This window comes from Serinus canaria, chromosome 19 (genome assembly GCF_022539315.1).
Source record: "Serinus canaria isolate serCan28SL12 chromosome 19, serCan2020, whole genome shotgun sequence".
NCBI classification, from domain to species: domain Eukaryota; kingdom Metazoa; phylum Chordata; class Aves; order Passeriformes; family Fringillidae; genus Serinus; species Serinus canaria.
In genome coordinates, this window is record NC_066332.1 from 2,203,442 (window position 1) to 2,218,477 (window position 15,036).

Sequence of the window (15,036 nt, forward strand, 5' to 3'; positions counted from 1 at the left end):
TCTTCTGGTCAGGCTGTAATCAGGTTATGACATTATTGGAACTGGACATTTTTCTTCCAGTGCTTTGTCTCAAAAACAGTGAGCAGAGACCCAGTTCCCTTTTTTCCTTGGAGATTTGCTGCAGCGTTGGGTTTTTTTTTTTGGTTCTGCTTGGGGTTGTGGTTTTTCCTCCTAATGAACTGCAGCACTCCAGAATTTCACAGGAAAATTCAAAGCTTTGTCCTGTCTAGCTTGACTTTGCTCACATTTAATTGTCTGCTGGGTCCTTCCTAAAGCATGGAGCTTTTTGCATCCCTGAGGCTTCTGCTGGTGATTGCAGGGGCAGCAAGAGGAGAGCCATGGTAGGTGTTCCACCAGGGCTGAGCATCCTCCCAGCTCTGCTGGCAGCATCCTGCCCACCAGGTGATTCCTGCTACCCAGATATGTTTTGTTGCCTGCAAAAGCTGTTGGGTTTTTAACAGGTTTTCTAAATTCATTTTCTGTTTGCGCAGCTAGGCTTGGAAATCTCTTCTTTTGGGTTTTCTAAATATTTAGAAATATTTCTCAGTGTTTATGAAATCTTCCCTTTAAAAGTCTGAGGCCTGAAGCCTGCCCCACACCGAGTGGTCCCACCCTGGGAAGGGGGCAGGAGACAACGGGATTTTTCTGTCTGTAATTCCTGTAATTACCTTGTCATCCCTTTTAGGAGTCTTTCTATGGTGTTTTTGTGTAGGATATGACTTATGGCAAGCAGATCTCCCTCAGTAAGTATAAGAGCCCTCGGGTCCCAGCATTTGAACCAGGACTGGTATTTTTACAGCTGTTTTGTGAGCCAAAACCTCTTGCAGCTGCTGAGGTGGTGGCAGAATAAAGACAAGACAGTTCCTGTCCCTCCTCCCAAGCCCAGCAGCCCCAGAGAGCCGTTGAGTTTTTGCTGATTTTGGGGATGTGCAGCACAGGCCATCACAGAGCTCTCATAAACTGTGCATTGCCCTCTCCAGGGGAGGTGGGAGAGCAGGCTGTGGAATGGAAACCCATTTGTGCAATAAATTGTTAAGCAGTCAAACTGTTAAATGAACACTTATTAGAGAGGTAGGGTGAAGTATGAGTCACCAAACAGCAAAATAGACATTAGCACAGCAAACCCTCTGCAGTAAATGGGAAATCAAGAGCCAGGGCAATGCAGAGGTTGCAGTGTGAGCCAACCCTGTGGCAGCTTCCAGTCCTCTCAGCCCCTCTTCCAGCACAGGATCTGCTCCTGGTGCTTCCCCCTTTGGATGCTGGATCATTCCCTGTCCCTGTGTTGTGACCTGCAGCTGTGCCCTCACCTCCCACCACCCCTGCACCCTTCTCTGACAGGATATCCCACACAGAGTCACCTGATTTTCCCAATAATCCTGCCCTGTTCTCCATGCTGGAGCCTGAGAGCATCAGGACTTGCTGGGCAGTGATGGTGTTGGATGTTTGGTGCTCACAGCGTGCAGGCACAAAGACAGGGCCAGGGAAAATGAGGAACAAAGCCAGAGGGATTTTGGCTGGGGGAGGATCTCAGTGATCAGTGGAGACTCCCTGGAGCATCCCCATGGGATCAGCTCTGGTGGCTGCCCCCAGAGGAAGGAGGGTTGTGGCCAGGTCCCTGGCAGTGCTGGGAACACTTAGTCCTCCTTGAAGGATATATCCTAATTTGTGGTATGAAAAGATTAGCTTTCCTCCCATTCCTAGCCTGCTGTCTCCCCACCATGGATAATATATAAAACAGTAGACTTTTATTCATTAACATTTATGGGAAAATGTTAATATTAAACTGTAAGTGAAAAGCCCCATCTTATTGAATTCTTCTGCTGTGTTATTGGGAGCCTAATTTCATTTTGCATTTAAATAAAAACCAGATGACGTTCAGGACGGTCAGGCAAGCATTCTGTAAGTGAGAATTTATCTTCCAATCTGGGTAAACAATGTCTCATCATTTAACAGTTATTATAAATAATGGGGTTTTAAGCACTTTGCTGGGAGTTCATATTGGCTCCACACGGGTTGCACTAAGGGAGAGGGAATTTCAGTGACATCTTCCAGGCATCCGGTGAGGAGGAATCATATCCTGAGCTCCTTCTCAAGCTGCAGTTTTCATCCTCCTCTGGTTATTATTGCTCAATATTGTGTGTGCACCATCCACTGACCAAAAAAAAAAAAAAAAAGAAAAAAAAGAAGAGGAAGGAAAATGACAAATTGGTTGGAAGCATTTTGAAAATGAAGAAACCCTGTTTGAAGCTTCCCCATAAAAGGGGAATGTGTTCAGCCCCCTGCAGAGGTTCATGCAGGTAGCTGAGCCTCCAAAAGGGAGATTCTTTCAGTAAAAATGGGGCTGTGGGAAAGTTGGGCATTCACAGAGAGTGAAAAGGATGTTGAGGCAAAACACAGAGACAAAAAGATGACAGAGCAGCTGCATTTTCTGTGTGTCTGCTGGTGCCCTCTGAAATGACATCACTGGTGGGTTTCTGCTTGGGGACACGTGAGGCAGCTTAGAAAAAGAGTCAAAGCTGCTAAAACACTAAACAGCTTTCCCCCACTCCTGCTGCCTCTGTTCTGCTTTTCAGTGCTGTCCTTTCATGGAGGGGGCAGCACTTGGTGCTCTCTGGCTCTGCTCTGTGTTCCTCAGACCCCTCCAAGGCATTTCCCACCACCTTCTCTTCCATCTGTCCTGCATCCTGGGCAGGGGGAATTACCCTTCCTTGCAGGCACGGGTGGATTTTAGGAGCACCTCACTGCTGTTGTGGAAAGATGCTGAATTTGGGAGCTGCTGATGCTGGCTGGTGGCATGTCACCTCCCTGAGCCACCTTTTTCTTTGTGACCCCTCTCATACCATTTTCCAAAAGACCCCCAGAGCTAAAACACCATCTTCTTTTATTTGTTTATTTACTTGCTTGGGATATTTATTTGTTGTTCCCTTGGTCAATGACTTTCTCAGTAAGTGCCCAACACATGAACTCAGTGTTTACACCAAAACTTGATGGTGTTGTGAAAGACAAAGGGTCAGTGTCACTTCTCTGACCCTTTCCAAAGATGTTTTTTGTGGGAAGGCTGCAGGCAGGAGCTGCCCTGCTGCCTCTGCTCCAGCTCATGGCATAACAGGGGATCCAGGAGCCAGAGGGGCTCCAGGTGGAGAGCCCTGGGTGGGATGGGTGGCATGGGAATGGTGGCATTTCCCTAAACAGATTCCAGTGCCCTGTGTGCTGGAGGAGGCTTGGACGTGTTGCTGTGCTGGAATTCTCCTCAGGCAGAGCACAGCATCTCCCATCTGTTCCCAGTGCCACAGCTCTTCCTGCTGGGTGCTCCCACCTTGTCAGGTAGAAATGACATTTGGAAGCACAACTCAAGAGACAAATTAACCCTGCAGCCTTCCTCCCTCACCTGCAGCCAGGGAGGAGCAGTGGGAGGTGAATTGTGCAGGGACAGACCCCTAATGTAAAATTTGGGGTGCTTTTTGTCCTCCACTCAGGGCTGCTTTTATCCACACCCTCTGGAAAAAACTCTTTTGATTAAATCCTGCCATGGCTGTGTTGTCTCTTTGGTTTGCCTTTTGGAAATGTGGCTGGTCACCCACCAGAATGGGAGCAGGAAATCTGCAGCAGAGCACAGCACGAGGAGCAGGTAGTTCTGTGAACTTCACTGCCAGGTGCCTGAATACAAGGCAGAACCATGATTTAAATTGCATTTTCTGGGGGATGTGACCAGAGGAATGCCTTGGTTTGCCATTAGGTTTTTCAGGTTTCACACAGGGTTACCTTCCACCAGCTCCTCCACCAGCTGCAGCTCATCCACACGTTTGTAGGAGTGCAGCTACAAAGATGGAGTGTAATAGAATCAATGCTTGCAACAGTTTTAAAAATATGACTTTCAAAAAGCAAAAACATTGCATTTACTATTTCCAGCTGCCTTCTGGTTTCAGGAGCACAAATGTGAATTGCTGTGTTCAACAGCTCCATTAACAAAGGGGCAAATTAAGCTTTGAGTGCCATTTTTCTCAAGGCTCTTTCATATTCATGTGTAACATCAGAATTTGGAGCTAGATAAATAAGAGAGATTATATATATTTTTAATGTATGTGTGTATATGATTATATATTTTAAAATAGATGTATTATTATATATTTTAAATATATATTATTATATATATTATATGATTTTATATATTATTTCTATATCTTTTTATAAATATAGATAGATTAGATATAGATATAGATAGATATAGATCTAGATATAGATATAGATATAGATATAGATATAGATCTAGATATAGATATAGATATAGATATAGATATAGATATAGATAAGATTGAGAGGCTCAAGCAGCCCTGCAGGAGAGAGAGCCCACAGGACTGGTGGTGTTTTTCCAGGCTGGGTTAACACTCAGTCAGGGTAGAGCTGTGATTTTAAGGGAATGGCTGAAGGCTCTGAGTGCTTTATAAAATTAGGGCTGTGTTTACAAAGCTGGTTTGCTTGAAGCAGCCATGTCAACATCATCTTTTAAAGAATTGAGTGAACAGACTAAATAAATTGCATTTGGAGCTAGGATGGTTTGGATGGGTTTGGAGCTGCTGTGACACTGAACTGCTGCCAGGGAGGTGGGAGGAGGAGACTGGTCCTGAACTCCACCTGAGCTCTCCCAGCTCAAGAGCCTTGAACTGTTTAGATGAGCAGCCAGGGCTGAGGCTGTGGTGACATCATTTCGTGAGTTTCAGCAAAACTCTCCTGATTTGGACCAGCTGAGCATCTGCTCCCCCCCAAAACTTTTTAACTTTTCCTTTGAATCAAACCCAAATTCCAGTCTGGTCTAGCTTCCTCCTCAGCATCAATCTGCACCAGGGGAGCAGCCCAGAGCCTCTCACTGGCCCAAAAGGCCACTTTGTGTCAGAAGCACTAGAAGTTGTGCCAGAATGGCTTTGCTTTGTAATCCTATACTTCTAAAATCAGCTCAGCAGTGCATGTGTGTCAGAGCACAGGGAGCACATGTGGGAGCTGCACAGAGGCACTCTGAGCACTGAGTCCACCCCAGGGCTCTCCTCCTGCCTTTCAGGAGGGCAAATGCTGAGGTGGCATCACAGAGAGGAGAGAATTGGGTCTTAGATGGGAAAGGAACTGAACTTTGGAGGGTCAGGTGTGAAATTCTCATGCAGAGTGTCAGCAGTCACTGCTCAGACCCCGAGGTCATCGCCAGGTTTGGGGGTTTGACCTTCAGGCAGCTTTTCCTTACCCAGCTTTTTAGCTGGAACTGTTTGGCTGAGCCCAGGGAGGAGGAGGAGGGAGCCCCATCCCTCCCTGAGGGCTCCTGGCCATCCCTGTCCTTACCTCTGGGACACAGTCTGTGTCCTGAGACTGGAGTGGCTCCAGCTCTGGAGGGAAGGGGGATGCTCAGATCCACACCTGCTCTGGATAGAAGATGTTCCAGGAATTGGAGCATTGCCTCCAGCATTTCTGAGCAATATCCCCAGAGTTCAGTGGGTGCAGGACATGGTAGGTGTCACAAACATGCATTTTACTTTGGATTTGTAATTTCCTTCGTGGAGCAGAGGCTGACAGAGGGGTCAGTGTTGAGCAATCCAAGGCACTCCCATAACCCTGGGAATGAGAGCCCAAACCCAGGAATTTTAATACAGTGTTTTCTCTGCAAATGCTTTTGGTCTGATATACACAGATGTGCTGCTTGCGTAACCAAAGATGCAAGACAGCTCTGCCTAAATGCATTCAAAAACTTGTCCACACATGCTGGCTGGCACAGGAGATCATCCATTCCACACAGGGTATCTTACAGGAATTTGGAGTAGCAGCACAGTGAAACTTTCAGGATGGGGTAAGGGAGAATTCCTTTGAACCCAAGCACCTCTGGATATTCATTCAAAAACCTCATCTGTCAGTCTTGCACAAGGAGCTGTAGGCTTGCAGGTTGTGATGGGCTACAGAAATGATTTTCTATTTCATTGTCATAGCTTTTGAGATTTCACATGCTGGCTGAAATGGGGAACTCATCCTTCTGAAGAGCCATTTATGTAGGAAAACATCCTAAACCTCTTTACAAAAATGTACAGCTCTAGGAAACTTGAGATTATTTTTTTAAAAGCACTGGAAGTCATTGTGAAAGTGCCTATCTTGAAGAATATTCTCCCTCTAAATACCAGTCCTTTATCTGGTGCACTTTTAACCTTCCATAAAATGCTCAGAGTCAAGTCTGGCCAGATGCCAGAGTCTTGGGTCTCCTACTCCATGGGCTCAGCTCACATGGAGCTTTCTGGGTGCTCTTTTTAGAGGAGTAAACAACCTGTTCAGAAGTTCTTGCAGGATGTTTTGTCCTTTTCTCACTGATCTCTACGTCCTGAAGCAGACCTGGACATTTCTGTAAGCTCTGCTGTCCTCCCTGTTTTGCAAGTGTTGAATTGTTTGGCATCCCTGCAGTGAAATCAGGCACTAGAAATGAGATTTGGGCTCTCAGAGGGACTCTGATCTGTTAACAGGCTCTGTCTCCATTCCCTTGGATCTCTCCTTCCTCCCCATCTCCTTGCTGGATGCTGCCACCTTTGTTCCAGGGTGCCAGGTTTCATCTCCAAGTGCATGGCATGAGCCAGCTCTGGGTGGGTTCAGCACTGGAGTTACTGTAAGGCACTTTGACAGTAACTGATATTTTACATAGGCCACTGAATCCTGATTTCACAGAAGTTGCTCAGGCAGTGTTTCCCAGTCTTCTCTACTTGCAAATTTAATGGAGGTGCTTTTGTGGCATCTCAACATCTTTCAGGTTGTGACAGGATGAGACAGTTTTAACACAGGAATTGATTTTCAATGCTCAGATGACACAGTTTGGGGTTTTATTTTTATTTCCTCATCTGAAAAGAGTTTAAAATCTCTTTTGTGACACTGCTGAGTTTATGAGAAAGAAACATTTCTGAGGAGCTGGTGTGTCAGGCTGTCCCCCAGAGCATGGCAGGAAGGCAGTCCCACTGTGCTGCCAGTGCAGGTGAACAAGGCTTGGGGCAGGGAGCAGCTTTAACTGACTTTGGAACACTGTCCCAATGAGCTGAAATTGTAATCATAGCAATATATAAAACTGGGAATTGACTTTTTGCCCGTGCTCCTTCTGGAAAGGCACAACACACATTTGCCCAGAAATTTCAGCCATCTCAAATCAAAACCAACTCGGGAAATTAAGGTTTTTAATGAGGACTCAGTGCTTTCCTTTCACTGCAATTGAATATTAAGGATTTCTGTTCATCCAAATCCCCAAAAGCACAGGTTCCCCTGGGGGTGCAGTGCCCCCCTGGGGGTGCAGTGCCCCCCTGTGCCCTCCCTGCCAGCAGATCCCCAGAGCTGCCAGCAGGGCTGGAGCCCCTGGCTCCGAGCAGCCGCCAGTGGTGCTGGAGATGGATTATAATTAGAGCTCCCTCGTTAGCATAATTGCATTTCATAAAAAAAAAACCAAAACAACAAAAAGGGAAATACTCCAGAAAAACCTCCACGTGCAGTAGCAGCAATGTAATTGATGTCATTTCCCAGTACCCTGATATTTCCTCATCCCAGTGTGGTTTCTCACCTCGCATCAGCTCTTGAGCTCTTCTCCTCCTCCTGTGTCCCAGCAGCAGCTCCTGCTGCCCTGGGCACGGTGATGATGCTCAGAGTGAATGTTTCCTGCAGAAATAGTGCCAAAAGCACCCGGCAGAGTTTGGGAGATGCCTGAATCCTGAGAGATGGAGCCTTCCCGTGTGAGCTCCTGGGGGGAGCACATCCCGCTCCCTTCAGCAGCAATCAGGGAAATTAAAATGTTTAACTCACCCATTCACTGGGGAGCCTTGTGTAAATTACAAACAGTTTAAGAGATCCTCAAGACTTCCATTGTGTTAATACAAATTGCCTTTTAGCGTTCCCTTTAAATAGGGCCCTTTTGAGTGAGAATCCAGATGGCAGAAGCTCCATAATTATTATTCATTACAGTTAATAAATAACACTCGGGAAGCCCCAGTCGGTTCTGCAAGTCCCCTATGACGGGCATTGTGTAAATGTAAGGGTGAAAAAAGTCCTTGCCACAGAATCTGTCAGGATTTCAGTCAAAGACAAGGAGCCATGAAGGGCCCTTATGTGTGCCTGCCCCAGATCATGGACCAGGCTGGCATTCCCAGAGCTCTCCCCGCAGGGAATCTCCTCCAAAAGGAAAGGGAATTGTCTTTGATTCCAAAAAGAGAATTTTTGCCTTTTAGCTGTTTGTTCAGGAGCCCCCGTGGATGAGGAGAGGTGGCTTTGGTGAGCAGCACCTTGTGTCTCTGCCCCAGCCCTGGAAAATTCCTGTCCCACATCCTCATTTCGGGAAGGGGCCGAGCGCATTCCCCCTCACGGCAGAGCCTGAAAAGTTCTCCAGAATAATTACTGTGAATGACAGAAATGAAATCGAGGAGATTCGAGCTCTGCTGGCCATTACCCCACTTCCTGCATTCCCACTTGTTAATTGTCTAATTCCTAACGAGTCTTAGGGCGTCTGATAGACTTTGTGATGCGTGCTCACTCCACGCTTCCTTCCCTCCCCTCCCTGGCCTCATCCCTCACCAGAGACCTTGTTCCTTTAAAAATGCCATCCTTAAAAATCAGAAATACTCAGCCCAGCAAAAGGAAAAGGGAACTTGACATTAGTTGAGCTTGAAAGGCTTGGTGCTGTGAAAAGTGACTGACGTGTGAAAAGAGGCTACAATTAGTTCTTTCCCCGAGCACTCTCCCATTCAGTGCAGGGTCACTCCTTCAGCGAGCTGAGGCTTTGAGGGTAATGTGTTGTGACAGTTTGAGATGATGAAGAATAATTCTTGTATTCAGAGTTGCTGCCGCTTCCCCGCTGCCCTGACACATCAGGCTGCTGTCATTGTATCACTTATCCCGGGCAGCCCCTCCGTAGGTAAGAGGAAAGGGTCAGCTCCTCCAGCAAATGATTTGGGATATTTTGCAACCGGGCTTAAAGAGGGGAAGGCAAACAGAGAGAAAGGAAAAACCATTAGAAGAAATAATAATGCACTGGAGAGGAGATTTTTGAGTGGACATAAAGGAGATACCAGGGCTTCGAGTGGACCACTACAGGAGAGCAGGGCTAGGAAAGGCAGCATAATTTATGAGTGTTCCGGGCAAAAGAGGCCCGTATAGATTTTCTTCAGGCATTGAATTAATGTGCCCTATAAAATGGTTTCACATTTAGGCTTGGCAGGCCTTTGTACCTTGGATTTGATGGGCTCCTCTGACAGTTCCTGGAGCTTTCTGGAATGGAGGGTGCAGCTGGACCTCGAGCAGCGCCGCTCTCCCAGACCTGCAGACCCCGGGCTGTCCCCAGAGCAGCTCCTCCTCCTCTTCCTCCTCCTCCTCCTCCTCCCTCCACCTCGGCAGCCAGCTCAGGAGAGCAGCGTGGCTGGGGCAGAGGAGTGAGGGACAGCACAGGCTGGCTGCAGCATGGCAGCCAGGAGTATCAGCACAGAGAAATGATTCCTGCAAGGTTTCCTTGCCAATTCCTCATGGAACACCCTCCACAGTGCAGGGCAGCCCTGCTGGCAGCCATGCCAGGCTGGAGCAGCCATGCCAGGCAGGAGCAGCCATGCCAGGCTGGAGCAGCCAACATCTGCTCCCAGCTCCTCTGATGCCCCAGTGCTGCCCCAGAGCTGTGCCATGAGAGGGGATGGCTGCCCTGGGCTGGGCCAGGCACTCAGGATGGCCACTTGCCATCCCACACCAGCAGCCAGGAGGATTTTCACTGCTGCTGCTGCCTCCAGCACCGTGAGAAGTGTGTTTGTGTGCCCTGAAAATCCCGTTTCTCTGGGACCCTGGGTGATGCCAGCAGTGCCCATTACTGTCACTGTCAAAAGCACAGGCAGGGCTGTTCCCAGCTCCCCTGAAGTGACTTTCTCCTCATGGCTTCAGCAGATGTTCCAGCTCCTTCACTTTTTTCCCTTTTTTTTCTCTTTTTTTCTTTTTTTTAGGGGCAGGCAGGACTTTGTGAGTCGTTTCCTCCGGGGACATGGGCAGGTTTTAGTATTTACGTTTCCAGTATTAGCATTTATTTGTATTTGTGTTTGTTTTTCACGGGCTTCTGAAAGCCTCAGGGAGCCATTTATGGGGCCAAAATAATGCAAGTGCTGGTCTTCTCACAGTATTTCATTTCCTTGATGGTGGAAACGCTACAAGAAGAGCAGGTCTCATGTTATTTTGACCCCATAAATAGCTCCCAGAGGCCCCTTTCTTCCTTCTCCCACCCACTCCCCCCCAAATCAAATATTTAGGTTTCTGCAAAGCCTGACTTCTCAACCCTGGTTATCTTGCTTCAGCAGAAGCAAATTGCAGTTATTACAAAATAGCCAGGGAGTCTATAAGGCCGAATGGGTTTTATATGATGCACAATTTGTTGGCTACTGTACAAGTTCATTAAAGTGTATCATAAGAGGTTGTTTTACTGGTACATTTAAGGAAGTTAATACATCTCGACAGTGTATGCATGGGGGAATGCAGATACAATAACCCTCAGACTCGCTGGGGCCAAGTCCATTGCTGGCCTAACTCCACCAGAGGGAAGGGAATCACTGGAGTGCTGCTGCTCCCTGATCTGCTCTGGGCTCTCCTGCCACCCACTCCCCTCCTTCCATGGGGATTTGCTCCTGTTCTGTGTTTTCCCAGTGCTCTGGCTGTGTGACATCAGGTCCTTTCAGGTCCTTTGGCTGTCCCATCCCAGGGTGGCTTTGGGGACCTGTCTCTCCTGATACCCAGCAGCCCCACCCTGCAGCTCCTGCACTCACTTGGTCTGTGCAGATCTATGAGAAACTGTCCTGCAGTTTTCCCTCTGTGACAGGAAGGGTGTCCCCATGCCATGGAGCCATTCCCAGTCTTGTCTGTGCTTCCCATGGGAATCTCATTGATGTTCCTCTGCTCTGCCCCAGTCTGCTCTAAGGGCTGGGATGAACAATAATAATAATACACACTGGATTTTTTATTATTATTATATTTTATTAAAGAAACAGAGCAATTTGGGGGAGCAGAGGCAGACGTGCTGCCTGTGGTGCTGGGGTCAGCTGTGTGGGCAGGGGGTCCCTGGTGACCATGTCATGGCTAATTGTCCCCCTGGTGTGACCCAGCCGTGCTGGAGAGCCAGCCAGGGGGAGGGCAAGAGCCCAATTTCCTGAGCACAGCAGAGCTCCCTGTGGCAGCCAAGCACTTTTCCAGGGCTTCCTCGGGTATCAGAGTACACTGCTCGTCTGCCTGGCTGGGTAATTAGTTCCAGAGTGAGAGCTGGGCTGGGTGAGAGCTCTGGGACTCGTGTTCCGTGGGGAGTGTGTGCCCAGGGATGGCAGCTTGCATGTGGGGTGTTAGCCTGACACCCCCCACCTAGATTGGGCTGGGAAATCCCCTCCTGTCCCTCCTGTCCCTGTTTTTTGTCCCTCCCCATCAGGAATGGTCAGGTTTTCCTGCCTGGCAGCTGCAAGGGGAGCTCAGGACAGCTCGGAGCTGTGGGGCACAGCCAGGGCAGGACTCCCTCCCTCCCTCCCTCCCTGCAGGCTCTGTGCCCACTGCTCTGCATCCCTGGTTTCTGGTGCCTGCCTTTTCCCTGGCTGGCATCAGTCTCTGCAGTGCCACCCCCTGGCAGGCCCCGCAGAGGTGACAGGAGCTGCCAGCTGCAGGAACCCTGCAGACCCCAGGAAAACCCAAACCCCCCCAAATCCCACCCGGGCAGGGCACAGGGTCCCACAGCAGGCACTGAGGGAGGGCAGGAGCTCAAGCCCAGGGACAGAAACAGCAGCCAGAGGAGAACAGAGCTCCTCTCTTTGTGTCCCTCTCCCTTGTCCTGCTGGAAACACTTTGCCTGGAAATCAGTTCTAGGGGGAAAAGAGAGTGGAATCACCCCGGGAGGAGCCGTGCTGGGCTTTGGGGAGCCCAGCACCACTGCCCAGCATCCCCAGCTCTGACGTGGGACCTTTAAGCAAAGCCAGCTGTGTGCTGAGGGAGATGAAAGCCCCAAATCAGACAGGATAAGCACAGTATTAGTGTGGGATACGCCGCTCATTTCTGATTTAAATTACTGTTTTTACTTCCTGGACTCATGGGAGAGTGAGGATGTGAGGAAAATGAAGAGGTTTAGACATGGACATTCCTTCACCAGATACTGGCAAGAAATGGTGATGAATGCAGCTGAGGTCATTACCAGCCCTGCTTTCAGGGTGATCAGCTTCCTGCTGATTTGTTTTCCTTGTATCCTGGGCAGATTATGTCCTTACAGGTTACCTCCAGGATGAGGGATTAAATCCCACAGCCCTCAGTGCCAGGTGTGGGCAGGGCTGCTGAGGGGAGCAGGGCAGTGCCAGAGGATGCTGGGCTGGGATGCCTTTTGGTTTAGGGAGAAGCTGACTTTTTGCTGTTCCCTGTACTTTGTGTATAATCTGTCCTTATCAGAGTCCCACTGAGGCAAAGGGCTGCTGTGGTGTTTTCAGGGGGTTAAACATCCCAGGTGAGGCAGTGGAGGTGCAGGAATGTTCAGCAGAGAGCAGAGCAGGCACTGCCCCTCCAGCTCCTGAGGCTCCTTTCCACCCCAGACAAGTCTTCCATAGAACCAGAGAAAGGTTTGGGTGGGAAGGGACCTTAAAGCTCAGCTCATGGCACAGGGAGCCCTCCCACTATCCCCCATCCATCCTGGCCTTGAGGATTTCCAGGGATGGAGCAGCCACAGTTTCTCTGTTCCAGGTGTCTCACCTCCCTCACAGGGAACAACCATTTCCAGTGTCCCATCTAAACTTCTCTTCCCATTTAAAGCCATTCCTCCTTGTCCTGTCACTCTGTGCCCTTACAAAAAGTCCTTCTCCAGCTCTCCTGTAGCCCCTCCAGCTCCTCTTTCCCCCTTGGCAGCAGAGGAATTTGCCCAGAGCTCCTGTCCCACCCCCAATCCCCTCCAGCCCAGGCTGCCCAGACCAGCCATGCTCAGGGTCTCACATCACAACTCCCCAGAGTATTTCTTGTCTCCTGTCACCACTGTCACCCTGGGGGAGGATTCCTGTGCCATCCCTGGGGCTCTGCCTCCCGTCCCTGCTGAGTGCTGCCAGGGGGGTGCCCACCGAGTCCACTGCAGGGTTCAAGTGGCTCACAGAGAGGCCACGGCTGGAAACCATGCCCTGCACACACAAAAATCCTCCTGCTGGGAGATTGGGAGCCCTGAAGGCTCCTGGAGGTCGGAGAGGGGATGGCTGGGCGGGTGTGACCAGGAGAGGGAGAGCCACAGCGAGGCTGCTTTCTCTTTTGCTTTGGGACACGGCTGAGGAAAGGGGATATTTTCTCTTGGAGGTGAAAAAGCTGAGTTGTTCACGTCCATTTGGGCAGGATGAAGGGCTGTGGGAAGTCCTGGTGTTCCCAAGGTGGGGAATGGCAGTGCCAATGAAAGATTTTCCATCGTCTGCAGTTGTCCCCTTCATACCCTGCTCAGTTCAGGCCTGAGATCCCCACCTGGGAACCCTGTCCCGTCCTGCCAGGGAAGGACAGCAGGTAATGTCTCCATCTGTGGCTCAGCTGAGCTGGGAGCCCAGCTGGAGAGAAGTGGAACCAGGAGCCATTCCCAAACCAGCCCAGGAAAGGACGATGAGCAAATGTTAGAGCAATGCAACAACAAAGGGATTTGTCAGTAAAGCATCTGTCTGACGACTCCGGGGCTTTATCCCAAACACTAACCAGGAGCTGCTCTCTCTCTCCCTTGCAGAGCTTCAGCGAGAGGGAAGCATAGAGACGCTCAGTAACAGCTCGGGCTCCACCAGCGGCAGCATCCCCCGCAACTTCGACGGCTACCGCTCCCCCCTGCCGACTAACGAGAACCAGCCCCTGAGCCTGTTCCCCACGGGATTCCCCTAAAGCCGCCGCCCTCAGGGACACATCCAGCCAGCCCTGAGCCTGTTCCCCACGGGATTCCCCTAAAGCAGCCACCCAGCAGGGACACACCCGGCCAGGGGAAGGAGCCGCCTCTCCCCCCCCCCCACCCCCGTCAATCCCGCTGTGTCTGTCACCTGCCGGCTCCTGGGATGGTTCTCGTGACCCTGATGAATATTGACGACTCTTAAACCTTCCTGAAGCATCCTCATGAAATCTTGACTCTGTGTTCCTGTGCAATACGAAGAGGCTCCATCTTCAGTCCTGATAGCTCTGCAGCTTCTTTCCTCGCTGTCTTCAGGAAGAGGTTGGGTGAGGAGAAATTCTCCTAAGCCATCTTGGGTCAAGCACAAGGTTTCACAACTGTTCTCTGCTTTTTTCGTGCTGAGAGCTGAATCTCTGTCAGTCAGAGGAGCTCTCACCATTTGTGAAAGTGCCGAGCATTATTGGATGAACTGGAGAGACTGGAAACTGGAGGACTTTCTGTGGACAGGGTTGATGATGTTATTCCTTCCTCATCGTGTCTCCTTGCTGCCCTTCTTCCCCTCTGATTCTCATCGATGCCAGGAGTATTACCAATGGAAATGTTCCTTTTTGTTCTTTGGAAGAATTCTCTCTTGCTCCGATTTTCTTCTAGTCATGTATTTTAGAAATGTACTTAATTGACTAATTGCAGTCACGGATTTCTCATATTTGGTTATAAAAGTTGTTCATTGGAACTCGGATTATCTGTCCAGAAATGCATGTGTCATTGAATAAATCTAAGTTAAACAAGAAACTGCTTAAATGGCAATGTTCATGGAGTGTTACTGGGCTGACTGTGGGCTTTGTGCATCTCCCTGGACCAGACTCTGTGTGTATTTACTGACTTGAGGGCTTTAATTAAAGCCATCAGTGGCTGTTATGCAGCCAGTCTAGCATGGCTTTGCCTCCCCATTTCCTTGTCCTCGTGTGCACAGACAGGATTTTTAAAAACAAGGTATTTAGGTGGTGGGCCTCGCACCTACCTGGCTCCTCTGCAAACCAGCACCCAGCTCCCTGCTCTGCTTGGGGCCCTGTTTCTTCACCCCACTGATTTCAGTGGACAAGGACCAGGTGCAGGAAGCAGAGGCCTCCATTTCCATCCATTCTGCTGTAGGATCATGGACCAGAGGC

At 49.5% G+C, this 15,036-nt stretch overlaps 1 protein-coding gene across 7 annotated transcripts in view; it reads left to right on the forward strand.

Annotated features, from left to right (window-relative positions):
* Positions 1-14,662, forward strand: part of BCAS3 (BCAS3 microtubule associated cell migration factor) — a 293,578-nt gene extending 278,916 nt beyond the window's left edge. For 4 of the 7 annotated variants that reach the window (XM_030232182.2, XM_030232183.2, XM_030232185.2 and 1 more), the window contains one exon: positions 13,718-14,662. In XM_030232182.2, coding sequence (XP_030088042.1) covers positions 13,718-13,866 — 149 coding nt within the window. In that variant the 3' untranslated portion in view covers positions 13,867-14,662. The remainder of the gene's footprint in view (positions 1-13,717) is intronic. The other 3 variants (XM_050981767.1, XM_050981769.1, XM_050981768.1) reach the window with 2 other exon arrangements.
* Positions 14,663-15,036: the final 374 nt, after the last annotated feature.